At 34.0% G+C, this 12,789-nt stretch overlaps 1 protein-coding gene across 1 annotated transcript in view; it reads left to right on the top strand.

Annotated features, from left to right (window-relative positions):
* The window catches only part of LOC128858547 (inhibitory POU protein), a 154,980-nt gene that overhangs the window by 8,533 nt on the left and 133,658 nt on the right, over window positions 1–12,789 (top strand). Inside the window, exon 2 of the mRNA XM_054094924.1 lies at window positions 10,847–10,903. Coding sequence (XP_053950899.1) covers window positions 10,847–10,903 — 57 coding nt within the window. The remainder of the gene's footprint in view (window positions 1–10,846; window positions 10,904–12,789) is intronic.

The raw sequence follows: 12,789 nt of genomic DNA, 5'->3' as shown, positions 1-12,789 counted from the left end.
TGAGGCACTTAACAAAAATCGACTGTCTTTAGTGAATAGACGCAAAGTTTTGTTTCACCACGACAACGCAAGACCTCATACCGCAAGGCAAACATTAGGCAAACTGAACGAGCTCGGATGGGAGCTAATGCCGCATCCACCATACTCTCCGGATATTGCTCCTTGTGATTATCACCTTTTCCGTGGACCTCAATCCCATATGAGTAATAAGACCTACCCCTCAAAAGAAGCTATAAAAAGGGATATCGAAGCGTATTATGGATCCAAGGACAAAAAATTGTTTGAGCAGGGAATTAAAAATTTTCCTAAACGTCGGGAAGACATTGTGCAATAATGAAGGAAAATATATTATTGAGTAATAAATACTTTAAACGTCTTTTTTTTTATTAATTTTAAAAACACCTTTAAAAAACGCACGAACTTATGGACTGATCTGATATTATTTGGACGGCCATGAACTCTGCTCCCTTGCGAGTTTCAGTCCCGTGCCATTTTCGTGATAATGGTTCCTCAATCGTTGATCTCCACATCGGATCATTGCTGATGGCGTTCGGCCAGAATATTCTGCAGAAGATGCGGAGGAATTTGTTTGATTGTAGGACGATGGGAGGCTACAATATTCCGTTAACAAAATTAATTATATGTATAATTAAATCTTATAACTGGCGGTAGCTTCTTCCCAAAATAATAGGACTATGAATAAGTTCGTTTCGGTTTTACAACAGATGGCGTAACTTGATTATTATTCCATCGATCCACATTTCCAAACATTCATTGGAGAGCTACTGTCGTAAGGCACAAACGTCAGTATAAGTTTTTTATTTGAAGCGTAAACAACAATATTTTTACCACACTTGAAAATGTCGAATTTCGTGCCAAATAATGTGTTTTTGCGGGGAATTCTTCTTCATTATTTTAATATGAAGAAAAAAGCAGCCGAAAGTCATCGTATCTTGGTGGAAGTTTATGGTGAGCATGCTCTATCTGAGCGAACGTGCCAGAAGTGGTTTGCACGCTTTAAAAGTGGTGATTTTGGCTTGGAAGACGAAGAACGCGAGGGTGCGCCGCCAAAGTTCATGGATACCGAATTGGAGGAATTGCTCGATCAAGATCCGGCTCAAACGCAAGAAGAGGTTGCAAAAACTTTGGGAGTTGATCAATCAACCATTTCCAAACGTTTAAAAGCCATGGGAATGATCCGAAAGGTAGGCCATTGGGTGCCGTATGAATTGAAGCCAAGAGACGTTGAACGCCGTTTTATGGCATGCGAACAACTGCTTCAACGGCACAAAAGAAAGGGTTTTTTGCATCGAATTGTGACTGGCGATGAAAAGTGGGTCCATTACGACAATCCAAAACGTCGGGCAACGTATGGACACCCTGGCCATGCTTCAACATCGACGTCGGCGCAGAATATTCATGGCCTGAAGGTTATGCTGTGTATCTGGTGGGACCAGCTGGGTGTTGTGTATTATGAGCTACTGAAACCGAATGAAACGATTACGGGGGATGTCTACCGACGACAATTGATGCGTTTGAGCAGAGCACTGCGAGAAAAACGGCCGCAATACGCCGATAGACACGACAAAGTTATTTTGCAACATGACAATGCTCGGCCACATGTTGCACAAGTGGTCAAAACATACTTAGAAACGCTCAAATGGGATGTCCTACCCCACCCGCTGTATAGTCCAGACCTTGCGCCATCCGATTACTATCTCTTCCGATCGATGCAACATGGCCTGGCTGACCAGCACTTCCGTAATTACGATGAAGTCAAAAAATGGATCGATTCGTGGATTGCGGCAAAACCGACCGAATTTTTCACAAAGGGAATCCGTGAATTGCCAGAAAGATGGGAAAAAGTAGTAGTAAGCGATGGACAATATTTTGAATATTAAATTTGTAACCATTTTACGTCAATAAAGTTTCAAATTTCGAAAAAAAAACGCACGAACTTATTCATAGTCCTATTAGTTACTTTATTATTCGCAGTTTTGACACATCTGACGTCAGACTCCTTTCCAATACAAAACAAACGAACAAAATAAACAAAAGAAATTATGTATATGTTTACGAAAATTCAGTGAATGACTTAGTAATATTGTGATTTGTGAGACTAAACTAAACAAACTCATGCGAACGAAGAAGTGCCGCGTGTTAAATTGTGCAAGCACAAATGAATATAATACATTTTTTTGCATTTTTATACGGATGACACTGTAGCCCGAATGTGTATGTGTGTGTATAATTTCTTTTGCTTTCGCCTACTATTTCTCTTTACAAACAAGTAAATCCCCTTTCTTTTGTATGTTTACTTATGGAGCCAGAATACAGCGAATTTGGAACGCGCAGCCTTGTATTCTATCATCCCTGTATAAGTGTACAGTGTATCCATGTAAAAAATGTCTGGCAGGACTTTTGACTTTCTGAGTGGAGTGAGCATAACAATTTTCCAAAAAATTTCTTAAATTTTTGGTATGCAAATAACTAGCATTCGGTAGTGCCCGAGTTCGAGACCCGCTGTGGAAACGAAACACTAATTGATAGAACAAGTTTCTTCTAATAGCGGTCGCTTCTCGGCAGATAATGAGTGGATTTCTGCCATATAAAAACCATTTGAATTTCGAAATTGGCTTAAAACTTTAGGGCCTTGGAAAAACATGAAGATGCATCCCACAAATAGGAGGAAGATCTTGACCAAACATCCAACAAAACGTGTAGACGTCAATTATAGATAAAACATAATTTAATTTAATTCTATTTTTTTCCCCCTTTTTTGGAAATTTTTAAAAATTAAAAGTCTAGATATATCGCCAGTATTTAAAAGGCTTTGGGAAATACTAAAAGTCACAGCAATATTGTCATCTAATAAAGCCGGATTTAAATATTTAATTACATTTAAAGCCATTTCACTGGCGTGAAATAAGGTTTATAAAATTGTTCTACAGCCCATTTTGATTTTCTACAATCCTCTTTTTAAAGGATTGTAGAACAAACAGTTTTACATATAAGTATATATCTCTCTGTTTCCTTCAATCTAAAAAATTTGTGTAAAAGGTGTGAAATATAAAGTCTTAGCATATTTAAAAAAAATAACTAGTTTTGTTCCATGCAATTCGGATTTAGAACATACCGCTTAACTGAAGACACTCATCTTAAGTTTCGTTTTTTTATAAGGAGTGCTCATAGAGTGAGGATTGTAATAATCTGAGCGAAAGTAGCATTGCAGTAAGCATTGTCTACTTATGTATAAATTATTCTCACTTTCGTGGCGAATTTAGCTTGTTTGCTATAAGTGGGGAGCTAAGAAAACTCGCATTGCAGTGCTTGCATTACATAAGTGTGGTACAAGTGCTGTTTACCGCACGATCAATCGTTTTTTTCCAATGTTTGAAGTGACAGGCAGAAAAAGAAGTCGTCCTCGCGTGCATCCGTTTGAACCAGTGCACCCATAAAAGCCAATCGAGAAAGATTTCGCTGATTTTATTCGGTGGCATATGGTTAACAGCCATGAAAATATTGTTTTCACAGATGAGACAATTTTCACTGTTGAAGAAGTTTTTATTGAGTAAAACGACAAATTCTATACTAAAATTTCTAAAGATGCGAAAATGTTCTTCCAAGGCTTCGGCGTGACCACTATCCAGCCTCCGCAATAGTTTGGTTGGGAGTGTAAAGGGGTTACATCTCTACGTTTCGGCAAAAAAGAGTTTAAGACCGGGGCAAAAGTGTACTAGGAGGATGTCTTAGAAGGCGTGGGGAAGCAGTCAAGCAATACTCTCTACGGGGAGCGATGGATCTTTCAACAAGATGCCGCTCCAGCTCATAAGACAAAATCCACCCAGCAGTGGCTATAAAACAATATTTCTGGGTTCATAGCCGCAGAAGATTCACCGTCTGAAAGTCCTGATCTGAATCCATTGGACTACAGTTTATGCTCAGAATTGGAGAACATGGCTTGTTGAAAACCTCACAGAAATTTGGAGAGTCTCAAACACTCTTTGGCTCTAGCAGCGACGTCAATATCCGTGGAAACCGTGGGTGCTGCAATAGCTGAATGTCCTAATCGTTTGAAGACTTGCGTAAAAGCAAACGGTAACTATTTCGAATGAAAGTTGAAAGTTTTTTTCTTTTCCACTTACATTTGGCATTTTGGTATTTAATATTTGGCACCAAACCAACTGTTTGATTAAAATTACACTTTACACTTTTATCAAGAGTTTTCATGTAAAAGTATAATTTTAAGCATTAGGTAAATTTAGGGGTTTGGATCGATCCCACTAAGATATTGCAACTAAATGAAATATAACAAATTTTACTACTTTGATATTTGCATTGGAATGTTTACAATTGTTATATAATGTTCCTTTTGCAATGAAAGATCAGTTAGTGATATTATTTTTACTTCTCATGACAAAATTGCCTAATATGAGGACTGCTGTTATTACTTTGAGAAAAATGCGAAAATATTGCATAACGGTTGACACATGTATGCTTTTGTATACTATGTATAATATGTATATATGTAAGAGCTTAGCAGTCATGATACAATAATATTTAGAAGGTAGTTTCACCCGAGGCACTTTCAACGAGTTAGGAGTAATTTTTGCGCGACTGATTTTGAAAATAATGAAATGAAAATAAATTACTAACGATGTGCCAGTAGTGCCAGAGAGGCGGATTTCATCCTGTTTTGTGGCTTTCTAAAACCATTTGAGGTAGATTGTTCGTTTGGTGATGTGAGAATATGACGGAGATTTTTGCTGGATTACAACTTTTATATCGAAATTAAAACACACCAAATACTTTTCGATTGAATATTTCCCTCGTTTTTTAAAAAATATACCAATTAATTATTGATTTATTGAGTCTAAGGTGAAACTGTAAATATATTTTTTAAAGATATCGCACAAACTATTATAAAAAGTTTCAAAAAGTAATGCATGCGTTGATCCTGGACTTTCTGTTATGAATGCCGCAAAAACAAAATTAAGTAACAAACTGAAGATGGAATTTTTAGGAGCATCAAAGGTCACTGATACTCATTTCAAAAATCTTGAAATTTGTTTCCTTTGGCCAAAACTGAAATTATTACATTTTTTAATAGCAAACACAAGCCATCAACCGATATGATGACGAAAAAGGCGAATCGAAAGTTTTCAATTATTTATAAATTCTTTTCAACCGATGTACGGCCCTCTTTGAACGATTTGTACCACTGGAAAACACGTGCACGCGATAGAGCAGAGTCCCCATAGGTTGTCTGCAACATTTTTAAGGCGTCTGAAGTCGGCTTTTGTTGGAATAACAAAATTTCAAACAAATTCTTTTTTCAACTTGAATTTCCATCGTTAAATTCGAAGAACACACTCGAGCTTGACTTGTTTACAGTAGCACAGAAAACAAACTATGTGACATATCACGCTGAAATTTGCCATGTGAGCTTATAACAGTCCTACCAAAAAACAAAAAATTTATTTTTGCCATATGTCATCCGCGGACCGTTTTATTGATAACGTCTCGTTCATATTTGAGCAGAAGGTAGATGGCATTAGTTTTATTGCACTCACCTATTTTTCAATTAGTACTAACCTTAATAAGACAGCTGGACAGCTTTTATGATATTCTATTCATAAGTTCTTGAGTCATTGTGTTAAGAGTGATGCTACTTTTATTACATTTCACACAGAAGATGGACTTTGTTTTTGTAATGACATAAAAAGTATGTTTGAAGAAATTGGAATACCTTGTGTTCCTAATGAATGGCGTTTATTCATTGACAGCTCAACAAAAAGTTTAAAAACTGCTTTATTACACAACGGAAATAAATTTCCATCTCTTCCAATTGCTCACTCAGTACACCTCAAAAAAATTATGAAAGTGTCAAAATTTTGCTTGAATCTATAAAATATCGCGAGTATAACTGGCAGCTGATTGGCGATTTTAAAATGGTGGGATTTCTAATGGGACTTCAAAGCGGATATACAAAGTATCCGTGTTATTTGTGCTTATGGGACAGTAAAGCGGATGCTAAGCGTTATACTCAACGGTCGTGGCCTGTAAGAACAGAACTTTGTGTCGGGAAAGAAAACGTAAAATTTGAGCCAATTGTTGAAGAGGAAAAAGTGTTAATGCCGCCTGTGCACATTAAGTTAGGGTTGATGAAACAATTTGTTAAAAAACTGGATCAAGCCTCAGAAGCTTTTGAGTACTTGCGAAAATTTTTTCCGAAGTTATCAGAAACAAAGGTTAAAGCTCGGGTTTTTGTTGGTCCGCAAATCAGACAAATTTTCGCCAATGAAAAATTTCCAACATTCCTGAATCGTACTTAAAAAGCGAGTTGGAACAGTTTTATAGCAGTCGTTTCTGGATTTCTAGGAAATAACAAAGCTAAAAACTACGAAAAGCTAGTTGAAAATATGCTGAAAAATTTTAAGGCGATGAGCTGCAGGATGTCATTGAAAGTACATACATATGCTGCACGCTCATTTAGATCAATTCAAAAACAACATGGGAGTGTATTCAGAAGAGCAAGTAGAACGTTTTCATCAGCAAATTATGAGCTTTGAACAACGTTATCAAGGCCAATATAATGAAAACATGATGGGAGACTATATATATATGTGAATCATCGTCATCAACATTTGTGGGTCTGTGTTGCGGTGATGTGCATGTAAATGCAAATAAGTAAGGGAATACTTACCTCTGCTTCTATTTAGATAGTATTTTCACCTATATGCAGCGCGTGCTATGACGATTTAATAACTCCAAATTGAAAAGCTGCCGAAAAACTAGTGAATAAAAGGATGCTATAAAAATTCCCGACAAATGTTATTTATATAAATTAAAGATTAAAAATTAAATAGATTGCCTTTTCTATATTTAAATTCAAGCTGGGAAATTCTTCATTACCTTATAAAATATCGTTAAACTTATTTTTATTTCAAACTATGTATATGAAAAAGAAAACACGAAATAAAATGGTATTCTTAAAATGGAAAAGAAATAAATAATTTCTTTCTGAACAGTTTGGAAAAAGGATATAATTAAAATGTCGAACTAGCAAGTTTTATTTAAGCTTAAAGCCTTACAAACTACTCTTGTCTTTTTTATTTCAATTTCTTTACTTAGTTTATAGACTTGATGTTAACTATGACTAAGTTGTCAAATAACTATATGAATTACATTCGTTTTGTACTACACAAAGCTAGCGTTATAATGATATAACTACATATATATATATGTACTAAATAGGTACGTGGCTATGAGGAGAACACATATGTATATATGTATATAAATTGGTTTACATGTAGGGTAAAACTGTTTCCTAGTTTGCAAATTGAAAGTGGATTTGTTCGCAAATACGTACATTAAATTAGTTAATTTCAAACTAATAACTATTGGGATTTTAGATGTAATGATTTGCGCTTCATGGTACCCTTACCATCGGGCGCTGAAAGGGGTCGTCTTTTGCAGAAAATGTGTCCTACATGCAAACACGGATATATTCTTTAGTGCCTTAACCTTGCCAGGCGCGAAAGGCTATTTCAATATTTTTACCATCCCAGATATCCATTCCGTCATCGTAAGCACCAATCTATTTGAAACACTGTCGATTTACCGCAAATAAGAAACCAGCCATTGTTGCTGACCCCTTTGTAATGTAATCGCTAATTGAAGCTACCACACATCAGGGGACTTGCGTTCTATTCAAACATATCGGGACTAATGAAATCCATAACCGGTACTGGTATAGTGGAGTTTTCTTGCTTCACTGCATGGACAAGAGGCCCACTGCTTCAATATTTCAGTATAGAAACACAAACACATCGCCGTCCGCAGCATATGCATCTACCATACCAAGATCTGTAACATAAATTGAAACACATGACGAAAAGAAAGGAAAGGGAAAAATAACCCATTTTTCTTACCATCATTTTTGCGCACAATACACATTTCATCATATTTTCATTCAAAATAACAATGCAATAATATGATATTATATACGGATAATCTATATTTTTTGCGTTTCAATATAACTGTTATAAATATTTTGAATAACAATGTAGAAACAAAGAAATATGTAAACAAAGCGAATTTTTAAGTTAAAGCTACCGAAACTATTGTATAAGTTACAAAAAAAAAATTTATTATTAAATAAAAAAATGTTAAAAAAGGTCACTCTGAGAAGATTTGAGTGTTAATGAAAATTTGTTGGTTCTTACCTATAAAATTTGATATTTTGAAAGTGTAAATTTAATGTTTTGCTCCTTTTAAGGTTATGCAAGAATAATAAATCCCTTTCTCTGAACTGTTCTTAATAGGGGTGGGACTATTCGAATAAAAATTATTCGAATAATAAAATCTTTTATTCGAGAGGTATTCGTAATTCGAATAATATTTATTCGAATTTTTTATTCGTTTATTCGAATAATGCTATTCGAATACCTCACTATTCGAATACCTCACTATTCGAATACCTTACTATTCGAATACCTTACTATTCGAATACCTTACTATTCGAATACATCACTATTCGAATACTTCACTATTCGAATATTTTTGGTAAATATTTATTTAGATTAGCGGACTACTAATCGGTTTATGTACAAGTGCATGCACCATGAGAAGTGCCAATGTAATTTTTATATTTTTAAAAGCATTTTCTCCCTGATGTTAATGAATATATAGTGAGGTATTCGAATAGTAAGGTATTCGAATAGTAAGGTATTCGAATAGTGAGGTATTCGAATAGTAAACTATTCGAATAGTGAGGTATTCGAATAGTAAGGTATTCGAATAATAAACTATTCGAATTATTTGAAACGAATAGAATTATTCGTTTTATTCGAATAATGTTTATTCGAATATTATTCGAAAATAATTCCACCCCTAGTTCTTAACATTCAAAACCTTTTACACATTTAAAAAGCGTTTGAATTTATTGAATGCGAATTAAAACCATAGAGGTGTAATCGTTTCTTTCGATCCTCAGCCCTTAGTAGGACATAGGGCATCAAGAGGTGTATTCATAGTAAAAATAAGCAACAAAATACTACTGAAGATAAGAAATGACGCTATTCATCGCGAACTCGGCATAGACACTGCCACTGAAACAGTAAAAAGAAGCAGCAGTAAGCATATATTGCGACTATGAGAGCACAAAAACTATGGAATGAGACTAATACCGGAAATGGACCTTCAACCAAAAGGACTAAATCACAAAACAACCACAGATCCTGCTCGTACTGTATTATAAATAAAATTATAGAAAACTATATTGTATTAAATTAAAATTGTAACAAAATGCCACCAAAGACAATAATGTTCCTTTCCAAAGGGAAGGGAGATTTTAATTCCAAACCCCAACACCAATTAATTATTGTTAATATTAACATATTTATAATGGAAATCATAAAAAAAAATTTAATTTTAATATTTTGTAGCTTCTATTGCGTAGATGTGTTATAGAAGGCTAAAAGTCTTACATATGCACTCGCACATCTTAGATAAAAATATAAATAAATATAAATATTTACATTATTATTAAAACCCCAAGAGATATAGCAAAGAAACAAGCAATATACAAACAAGTTTACTTAATTTAGTAATTAATTCTATTCATCTTTAGTAAGTTTACATATTTTTATTCAGCGTGTTGCAACATCCACGGAAGCAGCAACTGGTTTTTTCTTAAACAATTTTTTATGATGACAGTATTTATACTTTTTTAAAAGTGTTCCATCTGATATGTTTGGCTTTGATTTGTTTTATTTTTCCAACGTCAAAAAGGAGGTTTGCCTCTTAAATAAATTGGCACTATAAAAAATGTGAACACGACTCTGTCAGATTGCTAGCATGACTGATAATAATACGTTCACATATGCATTAATCACTTATAAATCCACCAAATTAATCTAACCGTTCACATAAGGCAGATTACCTGCAAAATTTACAATCAGCTGACAATACTGCTGTGAGAGGTTTTTCTTCGTAGAAATAATTTTGGTGGAATATTTCGGTGTATTTGGTATCTTTAATTATTATTAACGATATGAAGAAAATACAAGGAGAAGGAATAGCTAATTTAATTTCGCAATTTTTTGGCTGCTAATAATAAACAGTTGGAGGAAATCTGTATGCGACGTAACTGAGGTTGCAAAAAATTATGGCAACAATGCACATTCGAAATTCTATATTACATTTTATTTAAGTAATAAGAGGACAAAACTTTTATGGACACGCGCTTTTTTCTGTAAAATGAATCTCTAATTAATAATATTTAACAACAATTTCATTAGAATTATGTTTACAGACCCATTTTCTTTGCCGGCATCCATTTCATTTAGTTTTTATTTTGATGTTTCTCCTTACATTCGTAATAATAATTATCGATAACACAGAAAACATAGGGTTGTATGTCGAAAAGTATCATTATTATCCAAGACTATTTTATGATCTCAGATTTTGGGAGAGAAATTTTGTATGGGAAATCGCGCTTTTTAATTACGGATTTTGAGTTAAGCGCGAAAAAGTAGATCATCTACTTATAGTTATAACGGTTGAGAGTGACATATTTGCCAATTTTTGAAAGTGTTGTTTGTTAATTAATACCAGAAATCTTAAGTATGATGTTCCGGCATTCTTTCTATAATTTTAAGTCACAGCGAATATAAAAAGGCGTTCACTACAATAATATAGAACTAAATATTTATCTTCAAACTTAAACTATATATACGTCTATTAATTTAGCGCCAGCCACTGTGTATAAAACTAAAATTAACTAGTAAATACTAGAATATAATAAAAAACATGGGTTTTATTTGCTTATACATCTTTTCAGACCCGTATTTTAGAAGATGCTTCCCTTTTATGCAATTCTTGGTCAGCTCGCCAGAACGTAAGTTTTTTGAAATCTACACATTTCAGTTTAGAAATTTAAAAAATGCCATGATATTAAAACTAGTTATTAATGAATATACAAATACAGGCCTGCATGTATGCATCTAAAACTGTTAGAAGAAGGTACTAAATTTTTGGTTTGAATTTGTGTAGTTGGATTTCAGTAATCTTACGAAGCAATCTAATTAAAAATCTCGCACAATAAAAAAAGGGATAAATAAAGTTTCAGACAAGAAAAAAATTAATCGATTCGAAGTGCCTTTTGAAAAGGATTGTGAAATAATCACACATTTGCTTCATAACTAAATTCACTAACGAAACAAATTTAATAGGTAATTTAAATCCGCTTTTTTAAGATCAAATGTTGGCTTTGATGCCAGTATTAAAAAATGTACAAATATTACCAACTGATCATTAAAATAATTCATTTGATGAAGAATGGTTTGTTTTTCAACCTTATTAATATGAACCACATTGCTATCATGTAAATTCCAAAAATTAACTTAATTTTTTCTCAAATTTTCTGTATGATTGGGCTATGAAATAATTTGAACATCTTTTACGAGTACCACCACTAACATTCTCAAATGGACATTACAAAACTTGAACTCACCTTGTGTAAAATACTTTTGCTTAAAGTGAGGTTTTATGAATGTCGTAAGTAAATTAAGATCCGATATTATTGATTTAAACCTCGCCAATATTTATAATCAAGATGTTCATTGGGGAATTGTGACAGTTTCAAAACTGAAATGGGAGCACAGTATAATAAAGCCAAGTGAACAATATATTAATATAGTAGGTCTAATTAGAATGGCATGTTTGTGCAATTCTCTTTCGGAAGAAAAACCATTAATCGGAAATTATAGCTCAGTTACATGTCATAATTCAAGAGTTGGAAAAGGTTTCACGACAGACTTCAAAATATTGTTACTGATTCTTAGGGAAAAATAAAACGTTGCAATTACATTCGTCCTCCATGTTCATTAACTGAAGAAACAGTCACATACTCAGTTCTACTACCCACTTGACTCGGTAATAAATTGACTGATGACAAAATAAATTTAAATTTTTTTTATCAAATTATAGAATCAAAGTGAGCTTAATTTTATATATATACTAGCAAATTGTAACTGGCCATGTATAAAACATAGAGACATTACGTCCAAACCGAACAACAGCATAGACAGACGGTGTCGTTAATCGGGATTAACGACTTAATTCGGAATTATCTCAGGTATCAGGAGCATCTAATCAGGATCAACTACCAGACTTAATTCCCATAATTTAAGCTGATTAGATGCATTTTCGATGACAACATTGCCGAAAAACGACAGTTAACACCTGTTGTGAATGAAAAATATCCAAAGTTTTAAAAAGAAGAACAAGAACGACTGGATGCAATGCTAGTTTGCACTAACATATTCGAAACTACATTAATTGCTTTGATAGTAGTAGTTTGAGAAATTAAAACTTGAAATTTTTTTTAAATAAATAATTATTTTTTAGTATAAGGGCAGTTAATACTCGTATTTGTTGCCTGCGTACCATATTTTACTGACAAAGCTATACAATAATTAAATCAGCTAATCTACGGCGAATATCGCAGACGATGGAACGATGAGCTGTATGAGCTTTACGACGACATAGACATAGCGGAGCGAATAAAGATCCAGCGGCTTCGTTGGCTGGGTCATGTCGTCCGAATGGATACAAACGCTCCGGCTTTGAAAGTATTCGATGCGGTACCAGCTGGTGGTAGTAGAGGAAGAGGAAGGCCTCCTCTGCGTTGGAAAGATCAGGTGGAGAAGGACTTGGCTTCACTTGGTGTGTCCAATTGGCGCCGGTTAGCACGAGAAAGAAACGATTGGCGCGCTTTGTTAA

The sequence above is a fragment of the Anastrepha ludens genome, chromosome 3 (genome assembly GCF_028408465.1).
Source record: "Anastrepha ludens isolate Willacy chromosome 3, idAnaLude1.1, whole genome shotgun sequence".
NCBI lineage: Eukaryota > Metazoa > Arthropoda > Insecta > Diptera > Tephritidae > Anastrepha > Anastrepha ludens.
The sequence above is the reverse complement of the archived record's forward strand: the minus strand, read 5'-3'. Positions and strand labels throughout refer to the sequence as shown.